Source organism: Tachyglossus aculeatus, chromosome 4 (genome assembly GCF_015852505.1).
Source record: "Tachyglossus aculeatus isolate mTacAcu1 chromosome 4, mTacAcu1.pri, whole genome shotgun sequence".
NCBI classification, from domain to species: domain Eukaryota; kingdom Metazoa; phylum Chordata; class Mammalia; order Monotremata; family Tachyglossidae; genus Tachyglossus; species Tachyglossus aculeatus.
The window spans coordinates 4606989-4629141 of record NC_052069.1 but is presented as its reverse complement, the minus strand read 5'-3'; the positions used below and the strand labels follow the sequence as shown (position 1 = coordinate 4629141).

The following is a 22153-nucleotide window of genomic DNA, read 5'->3' as shown; positions in this document are numbered from 1 at the left end:
GGAGTACAGTGCTTAGTACACAATGCTCTGCACACAGTAAGTGCTCAGTGAATACGATTGAATGAATGAATGAATGAAAAGAGAATCGGGCATCAGCAGATATGAGATGTCGTTTGGATTGGGATGCGCTTCCACTTCCAGTCCCCGGCCTCATCCTCCTCGCGCTGTTTCACAAAGGATTCTCTGATTGTCTGTGTTTGGGTCACTTTCTGCTGTTCCTTACAGGGAAAGTGGAAGATGTGCCAGTGCTGCAAGGTGATCTGTTAGTAGTGGACATAATAATGATAATAATGATAGTGATAATTAGATAAGCAGCGTGGCTCAGTGGAAAAGAGCCTGGGCTTTGGAGTCAGAGGTCATGGGTTCAAATCCCAGCTCCGCCAATTGTCAGCTGTGACTTGGGGCAAGTCACTTAACTTCTCTGGGCCTCACTTTCCTCATCTGTAAAATGGGGATTAAGACTGTGAGCCCCCCGTGGGACAACCTGATCACTTTGTAACCTCCCCAGCACTTAGAACAGTGCTTAGCAGATAGTAAGTGCTTAATAAATGCCATCATTATTATTATTAGTGGACATAATAATAATAATGATAGTAATAATGCTATTTGTTAAGCGATGACTATGTATCAAGCACGATTCCAAGAGCTGGGGTAGATACAAGCTACTCAAGTTAGACACAGTCCCTGTCCCTCATGGGACTCACAGTCTTAATTCCCATTTTACAAATGAAGGAACTGAGGCACAGAGGAGTGAAGTGATTTGCCCAAGGTCACACAGCAGATGAGTGGCAGAGTCGGGATTAGAACCCATGACCTTCTGACTCCCAGGCCAGTTCTCAATCCACTAGGCAATGCTCAATCAATCAATAGTATTTATTGAGTGCTCACTTTTTATGATGGCATTTATTAAGCACTTACTATGTGCAAAGCACTGTTCTAAGCACTGGGGAAGTTACAAGGTGATCAGGTTGTCCCACGGAAGCTTACTAGTGCAAAATACTGTACTAAGCACTTGGGAGAGTACATTATAGCAGAATTAGTAGGCACGTTCCCTGTCCGCAATGAGCTTCCAGTCTAGAGCAGGAACTAGAGATGAAATAGGATTTTTTATCAGAAAATGGGGAGTTATTCAAACAATTTACCCTCTAATTCATCACTCATGAATTCCTACTAAATCATTGGTTACTGCATCTTGATTTTCCTCTAACATGACATTCAGAAATGCACAACTTCCAAACTGTAGCGTTGTTGTATTGTAGTGTATTCTCCCAAGCACTTAGTACAGTGCTTAGCACACAGTAAACACTTAATAAATGTGACTGAATGAAAATGTAGCAGAAATGGTGGGACGAGGTATGTGAAATGTGAAAGAATACCATGAGAGGGCAGTGTTGCTATATTTATTACTAATAGCCTCAAATTGCTCCACAATAATGATGATAATAATAATAATAATAACAATGATAATAGTAGTTATAATAATGATAGCATTTATTAAGTGCTAACTATGAGCAAAGCACTTTTCTAAGCACTGGGGAGGTTACAAGGTGATCAGGTTGTCCCACAGGGGGCTCACAGTCTTCATCCCCATTTCCCAGATGAGGTGACTGAGGCCCAGAGAAGTTAAGTGGCTTGCCTAAGGTCACACAGCAGGCAATTGGCGGAGCCGGGATTTGAACCCATGACCTCTGACTCCAAAGCCCGGGCTCTTTCCACTGAGCCACGCTGTTTTCTTCTACTAGTACCATTAGAGAAGCAACGTGTCTCAGTGGAAAAAGCCCAGGCTTGGGAGTCAGAGGTCCTGGGTTCTAATCCCGGCTCAGCCACTTGTCAGCTGTGTGACTTTGGGCAAGTCACTTCACTTCTCTGTGCCTCAGTTACCTCATCTGTAAAATGGGGATTAAGACTGTGAGCCCCCCATGGGACAACCTGATCACCTTGTAACCTCCCCAGCGCTTAGAACAGTGCTTTGCACATAGTAAGTGCTTAATAAATGCAATTGTATCATTATTATTATTACTAGTACCATTAGAGAAGCAGCATGTCAGTGGAAAAAGCCCAGGCTTGGGAGTCAGAGGTCATGGGTTCTAACCCTGGCTCAGCCACTTGTCAGCTGTGTGACTTTGGGCAAGTCACTTCACTTCTCTGTGCCTCAGTTACCTCATCTGTAAAATGAGGATTAAGACTGTGAGTCCCACTGGGGACAACCTGATCACCTTGTATCCCCCTCACATTGTATCCCCCCCAGTGCTTAGAACAGTGCTTTGCACATAGTGCTTAACCAATACCATTATTATTAGTAGTAGTTAAGAGCTCACTATGTGCCACGCACTCTACTAAGTGCTGGAATAGATGCAAGTTAATCATGTTGGATCTTTGAACCTCACCCCCTAGCCTGTGAGCTCCTTATGGGCAGGAATGTGTCTGTACGTTGTTATATTGTTCTCTCCCAAGCACTTAGTACAGTGCTTTGCACATAGTAAGCATGCAATAAATTTGATTAATTGCATGAATGGGGCTCAAAGTCTCCCTCAAGTAGGAGGGAGAACAGGTATTGAATGATTGAATCCCCATTTTACAGATGAATACTTGTTGCTTTTCCCATTTTAAAAACATTTTTTCCCTTTTTCATTTTTACACCCATTACAATTTTCTGGTCTCTCAGCATTTCCTTTTTAATCTTAACGTCTCCAAAGAAAATATACTAACAGACAGTAAATCTAGTTTCGTGATCAAAAATCATTTTTAACATGTACCAAAAGAGAAATAGCTTAGTTAGGTTTTTTTGTATGTATATGTGAATACAGTACCTAAATTTCAACTTTCCACTTTCCAGAATCTGCCCCTTTTTAATAATAATAATGATGGCATTTGTTAAGTGCTTACTATGTGCAAAGCACTGTTATAAGTGCTGGGGAGGATACAAGGTGATCAGGTTGTCCCACTGGGGGCTCACAGTCTTCATCCCCATTTTACAGATGAGGGAACTGAGGCACAGAGAAGTGAAGTGACTTGCCCAAAGTCACACAGCTGACAATTGGTGGAGTCGGGATTTGAACCCATGACCTCTGACTCCCAAGCCCGTGCTTGTTCCATTGAGCAACGGGTATTTTTTAAGCGCTTACTTGGTACAGGGTACTGTACTAAGCACAGGGATAAATACAATTCCTCCACTGAAACTACCACAACACAGGTACAATCAATCAATACTATTGATTGTAGTATTGTGTAAACAATACTATTATTGATTGAGTGTTATAGTCTGCCTTGACTACTTCATCAGCCTCCTGGCTGACCTCCCTGCCTCTAGTCTCTTCCCTTCTTCAGTCCATACTTTGCTCTGCTGACTGGATTCTTCTTCTTCTTATTATTATATTATCCATTATTCTTTGGATGCCTCTCCAAACCAGGAATATTTCCAATGATTGTCCATCATCTCTGAATGAAGCAGAAATTCCTGACCCTTGGCTTTAAAGCATTCACTCACCTCTTTATCCCTTTTCTCTCACACACTTCCTCTTGCCTGAAATTATTTCTCCCTTCACAAAATAATAATGGTATTTGTTAAGCGCTTAGAACAGTGCTTTGCACATAGTAAGCACTTAACAAATGCTATTATTATTATTATTATTATTATTATTATTGTCGTTATTATTATTATTATTATGCACTTATTCATTCATGCATTTGATTGTATTTATTCATTCAATCGTATTTATTGAGAGCTTACTGTGTACTAAGTGCTCTAAGTGTTTTGAGCTGTCACTGTACACATAGCACTGTACTAAGTGCTTGGGAGAGTATAATGTAACAACTAACAGACACATTCCTGCCCACTATGAGCTCACAGTCTAGAGAAGGAGACAGACATTAATACAAATAAATAGATAAATACATATGTGCTGTGGGGATGGGAGGGAGGATGAATGAAGAATCAATCAATCAATCGTATTTATTGAGTGCTTACTGTGTGCAGAGCACTGTACTAAGCACTTGGGAAGTACAAGTTGGCAACATATAGAGACAGTCCCTACCCAACAGTGGGCTCACAGTCTGAAATGGGGAGACAGAGAACAAAACCAAACATACTAACAAAATAAAATAAATAGAATAGATATGTACAAGTAAAATAAATAGAGTAATAAATATGTACAAACATATATACATATATACGGGTGCTGTGGGGAAGGGAAGGAGGCAAGATGAGGGGGATGGAGAGGGGGACAAGGGGGAGAGGAAGGAAGGGGCTCAGTCTGGGAAGGCCTCCTGGAGGAGGTGAGCTCTCAGTAGGGCCTTGAAGGGAGGAAGAGAGCTACAGTACAGAAACAAGTAAGAGTGGCTCAGAAAAGAGTGGGAGAAGAGGAGAGCTTAGTCAGGGATGGTTTCTTGGAGGAGGTGACCTTCACTATTATTATGCATTAATATTATTATTATTCACTACTATGGAAAGAGTACAGGCTTTGGAGTCAGAGGTCATGGGTTCAAATCCCGGCTCTGCCAATTGCCAGCTGTGTGACTTTGGGCAAGTCACTTAACTTCTCTGTGCCTCAGTTCCCTCATCTGTAAAATGCAAATTAAAACTGTGAGCCCCCCGTGGGACAACCTGATAACCTTGTAACCTCCCCAGCACTTAGAACAGTGCTTTGCACATAGCAAGTGCTTAATAAATGCCATCATTATTATTATTAAGCACCTTTCTAAGCACTGGAGTGGATACAGGTTTGTTAGATCGGATGCAGTCTCCACCCCACAGGGGGCTCACCGTCAAAGGGGAAAGGAGAAAATTTTACAGATGAAGAAACTGAGGCACGGAGAAGTGAAGTGACTTGCCCATAGTCATGCAGCAGACAAGGGTTGGAGCCGGGATTAGAACGCAAGTCCTTTGAAGCCCAGACTTCTAATCTTTCCTTTAGGCCACTCTACTTCTCTAAGAAAAGAGAAGAGCTACAGAAGTTAGTGCTTATGTAATGGGGTTCATAGGATGTGTACATAAATGCCCCTCAAAGTGAGTAGAGAACCCAGGGGAGCCCAGCCGTGCTACCCTCTGGCCACAACTCTCTTCTCAGAAGGTCATGGGTTCTAATCCAGGCTCTGTCACTTCTCTGCTATGTGATCTTGAGTGAGTCACTTCACTTCTTTGTATCTCAATTCCCTCATATGGAAAATGGGGTTTGAGATTGTGAGCCCCACGTGGGACAGAGACTGTGTCTAACCTGATTTGCTTATATCCACTCCAGCACTCAGAAAAGTGTCTGACCCATAGTAAGCACATAATAAATACCATAATTATTATCATTTATTATTACTCTGTGGACATAAGAGCTCAGTCCCGTAGTCTGCTTACATCTGACAGACTGTTGCTTTCCCAACTTCAGTGGCTTAGTGGCTAGAGCCCGGGCCTGGGAATCAGAAGATCATGGGTTCTAATCCTGGCTCTGCCATTTGTCTGCTGTGTGGCCTTGGGCAAGTCACTTCACTTCTCTGGGCCTCAGTTGCCCCATCTGTAAAATAGAGATTGAGACTGTGAGCCTCATGTGGGACAAGGACTGAGTCCAACCTGATTAACTTCCCCAGAGCTTAGAAGAGTGCTTGGTGTAAGTGCTTAAAAAGTACTGTAATTATTATTATTATTATTATTATTATTATTATTATTGTTGTTGTTGTTGTTGTTGTTATTATTGTTATTATTATTATTATTATTATATCTAGGGGAAATGTCCCTGGGCCTTGAGATGAGGAGGAAGGATGTGGATTCACCACTGATCACTATCTGCTTGTCTCTTTTTTACCTGTAATGTCAATGTTGGACCAGGGGCTTTCTGGATAATAATCATCGTGGCATAGAGAAACCGTGTGGCTTAGTGGAAAGAGCCCGGGCTTGGAAGTCAGAGGTTGTGTGTTCTAATCCCAGCTCCACCACTTGTCAGCTGTGTGACTTTGGGCAAGTCACTTCACTTCTCTGTGCCTCAGTTACCTCATCTGTAAAATAAGGATGAATACTGAGAGCCCCACGTGGGACAACCTGATTACCTTGTATCTCCCCCAGCGCTTAGAACAGTAAGTTTGGCACACAATAAGTGCTTAACAAATACCATCATTATTATTATTATTATTATTATTATTATTATTATTATTTCTTAAGTGCCCTGGACCAAGTACTAAGCACTGTACTTAGCGCTGGGGTAGATACAAGTTAATCAGGTCAGACATAGTCCCTGTCCCACAGGGGGCTCAAAGGCTAAAGAGAAAGAAGAAACAGGTATTTAATTCCCATTTTACAGCCGAGGAAATGGAGACACAAAGAAGTGAAGTGACATTCCCAAGGTCACACAACAGAAAATTGGGAGAGAAGAGACTAGAACCCAGGGCCTTTGACACGCCGGCTCTTAGTCTTTCTAACAGACCTTGCTGCTTGTAGTAGAGTTGCTAGTTATGATCCTGATCCTCTGGGAGGTTACAGATCTGATTTACAATCTACAGTCGCATGGATTTTAGAATTGTGATTTTTTCCAGTCTAGAATCCAGGCTTTCCTGGGCCCAGGTTTAGCTCATCATTTGGTGGGCTCAGGAGTGTGATTTTGTCCAGAACTTAGCAGATGTAATAATTATAATGATAATAACAATAATTGTGGTATTCATTAAGCAATTACTATTTGCCAGGCACTGTACTAAGTGCTGGGGTGGATACAAGCAAATCGCGCTGGGCACAGTCTCTGTCCCACGTGGGGCTCACGGCCTTAATCCCCATTTTACAGATGAGGTAAATGAGGCACAGAGAAGGAGTGATTTGCCCAAGGCCACACAGCAGACAAATGGTAGGACTCAGGCCGAGGGCCTCAGATTTGTTATATTGCTATATCCAGTTCTCCCAGGTGGCTAGTAAATAAAGAAATAGTGAATAATGATGGTATTTGTTAAGCACTTATTGTGTTCCAAGCACTGTTCTAAGCGCTGGGGTAGGTACAAGGAAATCTGGTTGTCCCAAGTGAGGCTCACAGTCCTCATTCCCATTTTCCAGATGAGGTGATGGAGGCCCAGAGAAGTTAAGTGGCTTGCCTAAGGTCACACAGCAGACAAGCGGTGGAGCCGGGATTTGAACCCAAGTCCTCTGACTCCCAAGCCTGGGCTCTTGCCACTAAGCCATGCTGCCCTCAGTCAGTGCTCAATAAATATGGTAGATTGACTGATTGATTAACTGTACTAAGCTCTTGGGATTTACAAAGTGGATAAGGAACACATTCCCCGTTCATATGATCATCAATAAATATGACTGAATGAATGAATGAAGGTTTCATAATAATAATAATAATAATGGCATTTATTAAGCACTTACTATGTGCAAAGCACTGTTCTAAGCACTGGGGAGGATACAAGGTGATTAGGTTGTCCCACGTGGGGCTCACAGTCTTCATCCCCATTTTACAGATGAGGGAACTGAGACAAGATGAGGGAACTGACTCCAAATCCAGTGTTCTTTCTTCTAGGCCACGCTGGTTCTCCTGACTTTGTGCTTAGAACAGTGCTTGGCAGATAGTAAACGCTTAACACATACCATCATTATTAGTATCATTATTATTATGACTACTACTCCTTTTTGCCAGAGGAAGAGCGTTATCTCGAAAATTGTATTACTCTTTCTCTGTCACAGATTTCAATGTGTCACAATTCTTCTCTTCAGATGTTCAAGTTATTGTCCAAAGCCTATGCAGACGTGCACCCCATCATGACGGATAGATCGGAAAACAGATGCGGTGGTAATTTTGTAAAGCGGGGAGGCATTATAAATGGAGCCGATTGGTACAGCTTCACGGGAGGTGAGTTTCCCTAGCGACCTCAGTTTCTGTGGCGGAGGGATCTCCTTGAGGGGATGTGATCGGGGACACAAAGGTGGTTCAGAATTAATACTACTACTACTAATAATAATAGTGGTTGTGTGTTCTAATCCTGGCTCCACCACTTGTCTGTTGCGTGACCTTGGGCAAATCTCTTAACTTCTCTGTGCCTCAGTTTCCTCATCTGTAAAAGGGGGATGAAGACTCTGAGCCCCACGTGGGACAACCTGATTACCTTGTATTTACCCCAGCTCTTAGAACAGTGCTTGGCACATAGTAAGTGCTTAACAAATTCCATTATTATTATTATTATTATTGATGATGATTATGGTAAGAAGGAGGGAGAACAAGCATTGAATCCCCATTCTACAGATGAGGAAGCTACACCACAGAGAGGTTAATAAAAATAATAATAATGATGATGGTATTTTGTTAAATACTTACTATGTGTCAAGCACTGTTCTAAGCACTGGGGTTGATATAAGGTAATCAGGTTGTCCCGCGTGGGGCTCACAGCCTTAATCCCCCTTTTACAGATGAGGTAACTGAGGCACAAAGAAGTGAAGTGACTTGCCCAAAGTCACACAGCAGGCAAAGGGTAGAGCCTGGATTAGAACCCATTCGTTTGGTATTCTCACATCTCCGCTACTAAATAAGTACTAAATAAGTCATGGGTTCAAATCCCAGCTCCGCCAATTGTCAGCTGTGTGACTTTGGACAAATCACTTAACTTCTCTGTGCCTCAGTTACCATACTTCCCAAGTGCTTAGTACAGTGCTCTGCACACAGTAAGCGCTCAATAAATACGATTGAATGAATGAATGAATGAATGACAATGGGGATTAAGACTGTGAGCCCCACGTGGGACAACCTGATCACCTTGTATCCTCCCTAGCATTTAGAATAGTGCTTGGCACATAGTAAGCATTTAACAAATGCCATTATTATTATTGTTATTATTACTATTTATTGAGCACCCACTTGGTGCGGTGTACTGTACTAAGCTCTTGGGAAGTACAGAACAACAAAGTAAGCTGATCCCTTCCCTAAGGGAGTTTCCACTCTAACAGGGAGACAAATCCAACCAGACTTGTCCCAATGTGGACAGTGACCGGTTGGCTAAAAGCAGGAGTAATTCAGAAGCTGCTAAACTTGTCTGGACTCAGCTCAAATCACATCCACCTCCATATTCATTCATTCATTCAATCGTAATAACTGAGGGCTTACTGTGTGCAGAGCACTGTACTAAGCACTTGGAAAGTACAATTCGGCAACATATAGAGACAGTCCCTACCCAACAATGGGCTCACAGGCTGGAAGGGGGAGAATAAAAAATTCAGCATAAAACAGAAGCTTCTCACCATCAGCTTTAAAATATTCAAACCCTTTGCTCTCTCCTACCTCGAAGCAGTGGGCTCAGTGGAAAGAGCACGGGCCTTGGAGTCAGAGGTCATGGGTTCAAACTGTCAGCTGTATGACTTTGGGCAAGTCACTTAACGTCTCTGTGCCTCAGTGAACTCATCTGTAAAATGGGACTGTGAGCCCCCCGTGGGACAACCTGATAACCTAGTAACCTCCCCAGCGCTTAGAGCAGTGTTTTGCACATAGTAAGCACTAAATAAATGCCATTATTATTATTATTATTATTATTATTATTATTATTATTATCATTATCATTAATCTATTCTAACCCAGTCCGCACATTCCGCTCCTCTAATGCCAAAATTCTCACCTCCATCTCGTCTATCTCTCCGCCGACCACTTGCTTGTGGCCTGGAATACCCTCCTTCCTCATATTCGACAATGACTCTCCCTGCTTCTTCAAAGCCTTATTGAAGGCCCACCTCCTCCAAGAAGCCTTCCCTGACTGAGTCCTCCTTTCATCTTCACCCACTCCCTTCTGCATCTCCCTGACTTGCTCCCTCCCAGCCCCACACTGCTTATGTCAATCAATCAATCAATCAATCAATCAATCGTATTTATTGAGCGCTTACTGTGTGCAAAGCACTGTACTAAGTGCTTGGGAAGTACAGGTTGACAACATATAGAGACAGTCCCTACCCAACAGTGGGCTCACAGTCTAAAAGGGGGAGACAGAGAACAAAACCAAACATACTAACAAAATAAAATAAATAGAATAGATATGTACAAGTAAAATAAATAAATAAATAAATAGAGTAATAAATATGTACAAACATATATACATATATACAGGTGCTGTGGGGAAGGGAAGGAGGTAAAATGGGGGGGATGGAGAGGGGGATGAGGGGGAGAGGAAGGAAGGGGCTCAGTCTGGGAAGGCCTCCTGGAGGAGGTGAGCTCTCAGTAGGGCCTTGAAGGGAGGAAGAGAGCGAGCTTGGCGGATGGGCAGAGGGAGGGCATTCCAGGCCTGGGGGAGGATGTGGGCCGGGCGTTGACGGCGGGGCAGGCGAGAGCGAGGTACGGTGAGGAGATTAGCGGTGGAGGAGCGGAGGGTGCGGGCTGGGCTGGAGAAGGAGAGAAGGGAGGTGAGGTGGGAGGGGGCCAGGGGATGGACAGCCTTGAAGCCCAGGGTGAGGAGTTTCTGCCTGATGCGCAGATTGATTGGTAGCCACTGGAGATTTTTGAGGAGGGGAGTAACATGCCCAGAGCATTTCTGGACAAAGACAATCCGGGCAGAGGCATGAAGTATGGATTGAAGTGGGGAGAGACACGAGGATGGGAGATCAGAGAGAAGGCTGATGCAGTAGTCCAGATGGGATAGGATGAGAGCTTGAACGAGCAGGTTAGCGGTACGGATGGAGAGGAAAGGGCGGATCCTGGCAATGTTGCCAGGTGATGGTGATGTTTTGGTGATGGCTTGGATGTGAGGGGTGAATGAGAGAGCGGAGTCGAGTGCTTAGAACAGTGTTCGGCACATAGTAAGCACTTAACAAATACCATCATCATCATCATCAACAAATACCATCGTCATTGTTCTTCTTCTTATTATTATTAGCAGGCATTCAATGAATGCAACTGATTGACTGGTGATAATGATAATTGTGGTATTTGTTAAATGCTTACTATGTGTCAAGTCCTGTACTTAGCACTGAGATTGATACAAGACAATAAGAGCTGACTCAGTTCCAGGCCTCGTGAAACCCGCAGTCTAAGGGGGATGGAGAATTGAAATTTAATCTCTATTTTTATAGAGGAGTTAAGTGAAGCGCAGAGAAGCAAATGACTTGTTCAGGGTTGCACAGCAGACATGTGGATAGCTCACAGACCTGGTGTCAGAAGGACTTGGGTTCTAATTCCGGCTCTGCCCCTTACCTGTTACATAACGTGGGGCAAGTCTCTTCACTTCGCTGGACCTCAGTTCCCTCAGCTGGAAAATGGGGATTAAAACCATGAGCCCTGTGTGGGACAGGGACTGTGTCCAACCTGATTAGCTTGTATCTACCCTGGAGCTTAGTACAGTGCCTGGAACATAGTAAGTGCAACTGTGTGACTTTGGCAAGTCACTTCACTTCTCTGTGCCTCGGTTACCTCATCTGTAAAATGGGGATTAAGACTGTGAGCCTCATGTGGGACAACCTGATAACCTTGTATCTACCCCAGTGCTTAGAACATGCTTGGCACATAGTAAGTGCTTAACAAATATTATTATTATTATTATTATTATTATTATTATTAATATTATTATTATTATTAACAAATTGTATTAAAAAAACATGGCAGGTTGAGTTCTCCTTACTCCAAGACCAGGGCTCTTCGCACCAGACTATAGTTACACACTCGGTTCAAACATCACACTCATTTTCACTTAAGCATTTTGGACAGAATGCAGCGGAGGAATGAGTGAGTTTTCTCCCCACAGCGCACAGCTACCTGGATCATCATCATCATCATCAATCGTATTGATTATTGATCAATCGTATTGACCTGGATATCATGTGACCCGGTTTTTGACGGAAAAGTTTGGTTCATACACACCACGTTGGTCAACATGGGAAGTCAATAATGCACCTTTTTACCAACGTGAAGTTTGTCATGGTCAAAATACTACCTTTCTAGGAAAAGTGAACGGTACAGCTCATCTTTAGAATTTAAAAACCAATAGTTCAGGTCAACAGAAGGCAAACATCTTAACGAGTGTCCTTTCAATTTTACTATTTAGGTAGTAATAACCATTGATTATTCATTCATTTATTCATTTAATCATATTTATTGGGCTCTTACTGTGTGCAGAATACTGTACTAAGCGCTTGAGAAGTACAAGTTGGCAACATATAGAGATGGTCCCTACTCAACAACGGGCTCTCAGTCTAGACGGGGGAGACAGACAACAAAACGCTCACTCTATGCCAAGCGTTGAGCGCTGGGAAGTTGTGTGGCCTAGTGGGTAGAGCCCGGGCCTGAGAGTCAGAAGGACCAGGGTTCTAATCCCGCTCTGCCCCTTGTCTGCTGTGTGACCTTGGGCAAGTCACTTCACTTCTTTGGGCCTCCATAGCCTCATCTGTAAAATGGGGATTAAGTCTTTGAGCCCCGTCTGGGATATGTGCTGGGCAGATACAAGCAAATGAGGTTGGACGCAGTTCCTGTCCCACACTTGGCTCACAATCTCAAGCCCCATTTTACAGATGAGGAAACTGAGGCCCAGAGAAACAAAGTGACTTGTCCAATTTCACACAGCAGACAAGGGTTGGAGCCAGGATTAGAATCCCCAACCTTCTGACACCCAGGCCTGTGCTCTATAATAATGATGGAATTTATGATGATGGGATTTATTAAGCGCTTACTATGTGCAAAGCACTGTTCTAAGTGCTGGGGAGGTTACAAGGTGATCAGGTTGTCTCACAGGGGGCTCACAGTCTTAATCCCCATTTTACAGATGAGGTAACTGAGTCACAGAGAAGTTAAGTGACTTGCCCAAAGTCACACAGCTGACCTTTGGTGGAGCCGGGATTTGAACCCCTGACCTCTGACTCCAAAGCCCATCCTCTTTCCACTGAGCCTCTCTATCTACTGTCCCATGCTATATCCATGCATGAATGAAACAGCCTGCCTGGAATTGCTGAATTTCTTTGCTTGCAAACCAAGTCTGGGAAGAATATAAAGTTATTCTGGTGAAAGAGCGCATTCTCCTCGTCATTGCTGATTCCCCGCGGCACCGCAGAGACTAGAGAAATGCTGAGTATCAAAAGAACTGCACCACATTTTTCTTTATTCATCGGGAGAAGCGAGGAGTTCGTGTTTTTCTCTGGCCCTTTCCTGTAGGCCCCAGAAATGAAGACTATTCAGAAACCCTGCTGGGCTGCTGATAGGAGAGCACAGCTGAGTCGCATCTTGAGAGGGGGGTGTCTTCCCTAGAGAAGATTGCTTCCTCATTCTTCTTGGAATTCCCTTTCCTGTCTTGATCTTCTTGGAATTCTCTTTCCCGCCTTGATCGCCCCAAGCCAGACTTTCCCAGATTACACTGGGGCCCATCGAGACTGCCTCACTTGAATGTCTCCGCTGCTTTCCATTACTTTCTGTTTTCTAGAAAGCCAGACCTGCTTTTACATTTAGGAAACAGATTTGCTTTGGCCTCTTCATTCTGCTTTTAAATGTAGAGTCTCCTACATGGGATACTTTCATTCATTAATTCATTCAATCATATTTATTGAGAGCTTACTCTATGCAGTGCACTATACTAAGCACTTGGGAAGTACAAGTCGGCAGCATATAGAGACTGGTCCCTACCCAAAGACGGGCTCACAGTCTAGAAGGGTGAGACAGACAACAAAACAGAACATGTAAACAGGTGTCAAAATAGTCAGAACAAATAGAATTATAGCTATATGCACATCATTAACAAAATAAATGGAATAGTAAATATGTACAAGTAAAATGAAAAATATGTACAAATATATACAAGTGCTGTGGGGAGGGAAAGGACATAGGGCGGGGGGGATGGGGAGGAGGAGAGGAAAAAGGGGACTCAGTGTGGGAAGGCCTCTTGGAGGAGGTGAGCTCTCAGTAGGGCTTTGAAGGGAGGAAGAGAGCTAGCTTGGTGGATGTGCGGATGCATGCAGAGCACTGTACTAAGCGCTTGGAAAGTACAAGTCGGTAACAAGTAGAGAAAATCCTTACCCGACAACGGGCTCACAGCCTATTATACACTGCATCCTCGCGAACATCGATTATAATGTTTCTCCACATTTATTGGAAGCGTCCAATTCACACCTCTCATTGTTACCTTGTGTGTATGTAGGCATGTCAGATTTTAATTATCTTCACACCAACTGCTTTGAAATAACTGTGGAGCTGGGCTGTGTGAAATTTCCACCTGAGGAAGTCCTCTACACACTCTGGCAACACAATAAAGAATCACTCTTGAACTTCATGGAAATGGTATGGCGTTTCCTTTTATAAGCAATGTAAGCTCCTATGGGACTTGGCCCTTCTTTCTTTCTTTCTTGGAGATTTCGTCCTCAAGCGTGGTTGTTGATTTGGTCTCTTTGTAGAGACCTGTGGAAATGTTAGTGGGAGAGTCGAGAAGCAGCACGGCCCAGTGGGTAGAGCATGGGCTTGGGAGTCTGAAGGACTGGGTTCTAATTCCGGTTCTGTCTGCCGGGTGACCCTGGGCAAGTCACTTAACTTCTCTGTGCCTTATTTATCTCATCTGCAAAATGGAGATTAAATACCTGTTCTCCCTCCTACAAAGATAGCATGGCCTAGTGGCTAGAGCCCGGGCTTGGGAGTCAGAGGGCGTGAGTTCTGATCCTGGCTCCACCACTTGTCTGCTGTGTGACCTTGGGCAAGTCACTTAACTTCTCTGTGCCTCAGTTACCTCATCTGTAAAATGGGGATTGAGACTGTGAGCCCCACGTGGGACAATCTGATTACCTTGTATCTACCCTAGCACTTAGAACAGCGCTTGGTACATAGTAATTGCTTAAAAAATACCATAATTATTATTATTACTAAGACTGCGAGCCCCACGTGGGACAACCTGATTACCTTGTATCTACCCTAGCGCTTAGAACAGTGCTTGGCACATAGTAAGTGCTTAAAAATGCCATAATTATTATTATTACTAAGATTATGAGCCCTATGTGAATTCTGATTATCTTGTATCTACCCCAGTGCTTAGTACAGTGTTTAGCATATAGTAAATGCTTAGTAAAGACCACAATCATCATTATTATAATAATTATTATCATTAGTTTTACAGTGGTTTTGCTAATATTTAAGTACTTGGTAGAATGCACTACACAGTACATGCTCAATAAATAATGATATAAATTTATCTATTTATATATTAATATCTGTCTGCCCCTCTAGACTGTAAGCTCACTGTGGGCAGGGAACGTGTCTGTTTATTTTTCGATTGTACTCTCCCAATTGAATGGAATTGAATAGTGTACTCTTCCAAGCGCTTAGTACAGTGTTTTGCACACAGTAAGTGCTCAAGAAATACCATTGAATGAATGAGTGATTAAATAAATACCATTGATAGATTGCTAGGAAACCCAGTGGCTGCCTTAAAATCCATATCACGACTGATTCTTGGGAATTCTCGTTATTAGCTCCCCTGCTAAGGATGATCTGAGCCAAAGCCCAGGGCTCCAGACCCAAAATAATATGTCAATTTCAGCCACGAACAGGCCATTCTGTATCTGGACAACTCTTCAGAACAGAACAATCCTTTCACAGATTATTAGGATGGTTCTACTTCCCCTTCATGGTCTTTCCAAGTAACCTCTTATTGTCAGAAAGTATCGTCATTAGATCGAGACGGTAAATTCAGACCACCAAAACTCATTTCATTTTACAGCTGTCTGATGAAAATGAGTTTTAAGGACTCCAAATGGGCTGGTTAAAATCCATACATATTGCCTACGAAGTCCTGGAATATAAAGATTTTAATGGCTAGATACTGTAAAAGGGTATGCTGGAAAACCTTTTGAGGAAACACAGAACAGGGAGCATGACAATACTATAGATAAGAAGGACGAAATTATGTTTGATAAGGGTTAAGTCTGCCACAACCAATTGAAACTGTTTTCATTTTGATACTTACCAGATTGTTGCTTCGAGTGTAAATAAACTTCATCGAGGAAGAAAAAGTTAAGCTTCTTTCCTTGTTGAGGGACCGAAAGGATGGTACTCTGGGCATCTAAGGGTTACTTTTCAATCCCAAAATGCGAGGAAAAATAGAGTTCGAATAAAAATGATAATGAAGGCATTTTTTAAAATGGTATTTGTTAAATGCTTACTATGTGTCAGGCACTGTACTAAGCAAAAGGATAGATATTACATATCTAAGAGAAACAGTGAGGCTTAGTGGAAAGAGCACGGGCTTGGGAGTCAGAGGTTGTGGGTTCTAATCCCCGCTCTACCGCATGTCAGCTGTATGACTTTGGGCAAGTCACTCCACTTCTCCCAGTGCTTGGCACATAGTAGGCGCTTAACAAATACCATCATCATCAATCTCTATGCCTCAGTTACCTCACCTGTAAAATGGGAATTGAGACTGTGAGCCCCACGTGGACAACCTAATTACCTTGTATCTCCCCCAGCTCTTAGAACAGTGCTTGGCACTTAGTGAGCGCTTAACAAATACCATCGATATTATTCCGATTATTAAGATAACCAGGAGGAACACAGTCCCTGTCCCACGTGGGGCTCACAGTCTTAATGCCCATTTTGCAGATGAGGGAACTGAGGCCCAGAGAAGTAAAGTGACTTGCCCAAGGTCACATAGAAGACAAATGGCGCTGTGTCTCCACAAGTGGTTGAGTCAGGATTAGAAACCATGTCCTTCTGACCCTCAGGCCCAGGTTCTGGTAGTAGGTCGGGATCTCTATCTGGATCATGGAATCTCGGCGGGATGTGGAATTCCTGCAGTCACCAATGAAGTCTTCTCTTTATTCTTCTAGGTGCATCGGGGAATTAAAGGTACAGTGATGGATAAACTGGGAAATCCCATCCCAAATGCCCACATTTTAGTCCGAGGCATCCGCCATGCTATCACCCCAGGTAAACCTTTCCATTTCTAACGCTGCATCCAGAGTGCTCTCTTTTCAGCTAAAACTCGAATGGGGGCTATTGTTTTTTTCATGGTATTTGTTAAGCACTTAGTTTGTGTCAGTTGCTATTTTTTTATGCTGTTTGTTTAGCGCTCACCGTGTGTCAAATTCTGTTCTAAGTACTGGGGTAGATGCAAGTGAATTCGGTTGGACAGCCTCCGTCCGACGTGGGGCTCACGATCTGAGTATCGGGGAGGATGGGTATTGAATCACATTGTACAAATGAGGAAACTGAAGCACCGAGAAGTGAAGTGACTTGTCCACGGTCATACAGCAGGCAAGTGGCAGAGTGAGATTAATAATAATAATAATAATAATGATGGGATTTATTAAGCGCTTACTATGTGCAAAGCACTGTTCTAAGCACTGGGAGGGATACAAGGTGATCAGGTTGTCCCATGTGGGGCTCACAATCTTAATCCCCATTTTACAGATGAGGGAACTGAGGCTCAGCGAAGTGAAGTGACTTGCCCAAGGTTACATAGCAGACATGCGGCAGAGCCGGGAACCGAACCCATGACCTCTGACTCCCAAGCCCAGGCTCTTTCCACGAGGCCACCCTGCTTCCCAACTGCATTCTAATCCCAACTGCTGCTCTTTGGGAACGCCTTATCATAACTGCAATATTTTCAATGGATCTATGGCATGGCTTAGTGGAAAGAGCCCAGGCCCAGGAATCAGAAAGTCATGGGTTCTAAGCCTGGCTCTGCCACATAGTAATAATAATAATAGCATTTATTAAGCGCTTACTATGTGCAAAGCATTGTTCTAAGTGCTGGAGAGGTTACAAGGTGATCAGGTTGTCCCATGGGGGGCTCACAGTAGTCTTCATCCCTATTTTATAGATAGGGTAACTGAGGCTCAGAGAAGTTAAGTGACTTGCCCAAAGTCACACAGCTGACAATTGGCGGAATGGAGATTTGAACCCATGACCTCAGATTCCAAAGCCCATGCTCTTTCCATTGAGCCACGCTGCTTCTCTACATGTCTGCTGTGTGACCTTGGGCAAGTGATTTCACTTCTCTGGGCCTCAGTTCCCTCATCTGGAAAATGGGCATGAAGACTGAGAGCCCTTTGTGTGATGGGGACTGTATCCAACCCAATTTGGTTGTTTCCACCCCAGTGGTTTGTGCAGTGCCTGCCACACAGTATGCACTTAACTTATCACCTGTTCATTGAGGGCAAGGAATATGAGTGTGTCTGTTTATTGATATATTGTACTCTCCCAAGCACTTAGCACAGTGCTCTGCACACAGAAAGCACTAATAAATGTGATTGGATGAATTTAGTGAGCACTAACTTGGTGTGGAGCACTGTACTGAGCATTTGGGCATGGCCTCGTGGGTGAAGCTCAGGGCTGGGAGTCAGAAGGTCATGGGTTCTAATCCCAGTTCAGCCACCTGTCTGCTGTGTGACCTTGGGCAAGTCACTTAACTTTTCTGTGCCTCAATTCCCTCATCTGTAAAATGGGGATTAAGATTGGGAGCCCCGTATCAGACAGGGGCTATGTCCAACCCAATTATTTTTCATCTACCCCGGTGCTTAGAACAGTGCTGGACACATAGTAAGCGATTACCAAATGCCATAATTATTATTATTGTTACAATATAACAATAAATAGACACATTCCCTGCCCATGATGAGTTTACAGTCTAGAAGGGGAGACCCCTGGGTCTGCCACTCATCTGCTGTGTGACCTTGGGCCAGTCATTTCACTTCCCTGGGTCTCATTACCTCAGCTGTAAAATGGGGATTAATAATAATAATAATGTTGGTATTTGTTAAGCGCTTACTATGTGCCAAGCACTGTTCTAAGCACTGGAGAGGTTACAAGGTAATCAAGGTTGTCCCACATGGGGCTCTCACTCTTAATCCCCATTTTACAGATGAGGAAACTGAGGAAAAAGACAAGTTAAGTGACTTGCCCAAAGTTACACAGCTGACAAGTGGTGGAGCCAGGATTAGAACCCATGACCTCTGACTCCCAAGCCTGGGCTCTTTCCACTGAGCCACGCTGATTAAGACAGTCAGCTCCAAATGGTGCAGGGACAGTGCCCAGCCTGATTAGCCTGTATCCATCCCAGCGCTTAGTACAGTGCCTGGCACACAGTAAGAGCTTAACAAATACCAAAAGAAGTCATGGGACCTATCTCCAAGAGGAGGGGCTTGGGAATAATAATAATAATGTTGGCATTTGTTAAGCGCTTACTATGTGCAAAGCACTGTTCTAAGCGCTTGGGGGGATACAAAGTGATCAGGTTGTCCCATGTGGGGCTCACAGTCTTAATCCCCCTTTTACAGATGAGGGAACTGAGGTTCAAAGAAGTTAAGTGACTTGCCCAAGGTCACACAGCAGACATGTGGTGGGGCTAGGATTTGAACCCACGACCTCTGACTCCAAAGCCCGTGCTCTTTCCACTGAGCCACGCTGCTTCTCTAGAATCAGAGGATGTGGCTTCTAATAGCTCCACCACTTGTCTGTTCTGTGACCTTGGGCCAAGAACTTCAATCAATCAATCAATCAATCAATCGTATTTATTGAGCGCTTACTATGTGCAGAGCACTGTACTAAGCGCTTGGGAAGTACAAATTGGCATCACATCTCTGTGCCTCAGTTATCTCATCTGGAAAATAAGGATAAGACTGTGAGCCCCACGTGGGAAAGGGATTGTGTCCAACCTGATTAACTTGTATCTACAACATTGCTTAGAACAGTGCTTGGCACATAGTAAGTGCTTAACAAGTACCATAATAATTATTAATTATCATTATAGACCTGATTACCTTGTATCTACCCCAGTGCTTTAAACAGTACTTGGCACATAGTAAGTGCTCAGCATTTACCCCAATCATTTTTAATTCATTCATTCATTCAATTGTATTTATTGAGCGCTTACTGTGTGCAGAGCACTGTACTAAGCATTTGGAAAGTACAATTTGGCAACAAATAGAGACAACCCTTACCCAACAACAGCCTCACAGTTTAGAAACAGTGCTTGGCACATAGTAAGTGCTTAAGTACCATCACTATTATTAATTATTATTATAAACCTGATTATTAACCTTGTATGCATCGTAGTGCTTATATGTATCCTAGAACTTAGAACAGTGCTTGCACATAGTAAGCAGTTACAAGTACCACAATTATTATTGTTATTATTAACCTGATTCTCTTGTATCTACCCCAGCACTTAAAACAGTGCTTGGCACATAGCGTAGCATAGTGGAAAGAGTTTGGCCTTGGGAGTCAGAGGTCGTGGGTTCTAATCCTGGCCCCGCCACTGCTCAGCTGTGTGACTTTGGGCAATTCACTTGACTTCTCTGTGCCTCAGTTACCTCATCTGTAAAATAGGGATTAAGACTGAGAGCCCTATGTGGGACAACCTGATGACCTTGTATCTATCCCAGTGCTTAAAATAGTGTTCGGCAAATAGTAAGCGCTCAACAAATGCCTTTGTTATTATTATTAGTAAGCGCTTAACAAGTACCATCATTATTATTAATGATGATTAACCTAATCACCTTGTATCTACCCCAGCACTTAGAGGAGTGCTTGGCACATGGTAAGTGCTTAACAGAGAAGTAGCATGGCTCAGTGGAAAGAGCCCGGGCTTGGGAGTCAGAGGTCATGAGTTCTAATCCCATCTCCGCCACTTGTCAGCTGTGTGACTTTGGGCAAGTCACTTTCTGTGCCTCAGAGGAGTAAAAGGGAGATTAAGACGTTGAGCCCCATGTGGGACAACCTGATCACCCTGTATCCTCCCCAGCGCTTAGAACAGTGTTTTCCACATACTAAGCTCTTAACAAATGCCATCATCATTATTATTATTAACGAATACAGTGCTTGGCACATAGAAAGTACTTAACACATACCATTATTATTACTACTATCATTATGATTATTATTATGGTTCTCACTTGCTTCTCCACTAAGAGATCATCCCCCAGCACCGGTAATTTAGGATTTTGTCTGAAAACGCTTTCCGATGTGTGTTTCCGCAGCTGCCGGTGGGGATTACTGGAGATTGTTGCCTCCAGGCATGCACATTGTCAGTGCCCAGGCCCCGGGCTACTCCAAGGTCATCAAGAAGGTGATCATCCCAGCTAAAATGAAGAGAGCGGGAAGGGTGGACTTCATCCTGCAGGCCCTCGACCCCCTCTCTCCCGACCTCAAGACCGGATTCCGGAGACACAAGCAAGTGCAGGCCGACCCGCTGGACGACTTCGACCCCCACGGCGGCCCCGACCACCCCCAGCAGGCCGGAAGAGACCCCTCCTTGGGAGCCAGCAAGCCCTGGTGGTGGTCTTACTTCAGCTCTATCAGTCAGCACAAGCCCACGTGGCTCCTCAAATCCCAGTAGGGTGGGGATCCCGGTCCTCCCTCACACCCCCGGGGACGGCTCTCGAAAACGTGGAAGCTCGCTAAGGGCAGGAAATGTGTCTGTTGGTCTCCCAGGCGCTTAGTACAGTGCTCTGCACACGGTAAGCGCTCAATAAATCTGATGGAATGAATGAATGGGAAGAATCGGTGTGATACTCAGCTGTTTCTAGCTCGCTTTTATTCACGGTTCCTTGTTAGAGGCAAGTTTCTAATCTATTAAATGCCTTGGTTCACCAGGCTAGTGGGGGAGAAGATTTTGGTGCATGTGGTCATTATTGTTTATTGCCAATGTGGATAGTCACCTCATCTAGTGGACAGAGCCAGGGCCGGAGAGACAGAAGGTCATGGGTTCTAATCCCTGCTCCACCACATGTCTACTGTGTGACCTTGGGCAAGTCACATCACTTCTCTGGGCCTCAGTTACCTCATTTGGAAAATGAGGATTGAGACTTGGAGCCCCATGTGGGACAGGGACTGTGATGAACTCAATTTGCTTGTATCCACCCCTGTGTTTAGTACAGTGCCTCACAAAAAGTGTGTTTAAAAAATACCTTAATTATTATAATTATTAGTATCTTCCTTCCCCAGTTAAGCCATCTTTTCCCCGGCTTGCTCTCCCTTCTGTGTCATCTATATGCTTTGATCTGTGACCTTCAGACACCTGATAATAAAAATAATAATTATGATATTTGTTAAGTGCTTACTATGTGCCAAACACTGTTCTAAGTGCTGGGGTAGATACAAGGTCATCAGGTTGTCCCACATGGGGGTCACAGGCTTAACCCCCATTTTACAGATGAGATGAGGTACCTGAAGCCCGGGTAAGTAAAATGGCTTGCCCAAGGTCACACAGTAGACAAGTGATGGAGCCGGGATTAGAACCCATGTCGTCTGACTCCCAA

At 43.8% G+C, this 22153-nt stretch overlaps 1 protein-coding gene across 1 annotated transcript in view; it reads left to right on the top strand.

Moving 5' to 3' along the window:
- The window catches only part of CPZ (carboxypeptidase Z), a 43614-nt gene extending 22164 nt beyond the window's left edge, over positions 1-21450 (top strand). The window contains exons 6-9 of the mRNA XM_038745475.1: positions 7679-7814; positions 14050-14189; positions 16721-16820; positions 20873-21450. Coding sequence (XP_038601403.1) covers positions 7679-7814; positions 14050-14189; positions 16721-16820; positions 20873-21231 — 735 coding nt within the window. The 3' untranslated portion in view covers positions 21232-21450. The remainder of the gene's footprint in view (positions 1-7678; positions 7815-14049; positions 14190-16720; positions 16821-20872) is intronic.
- Positions 21451-22153: the final 703 nt, after the last annotated feature.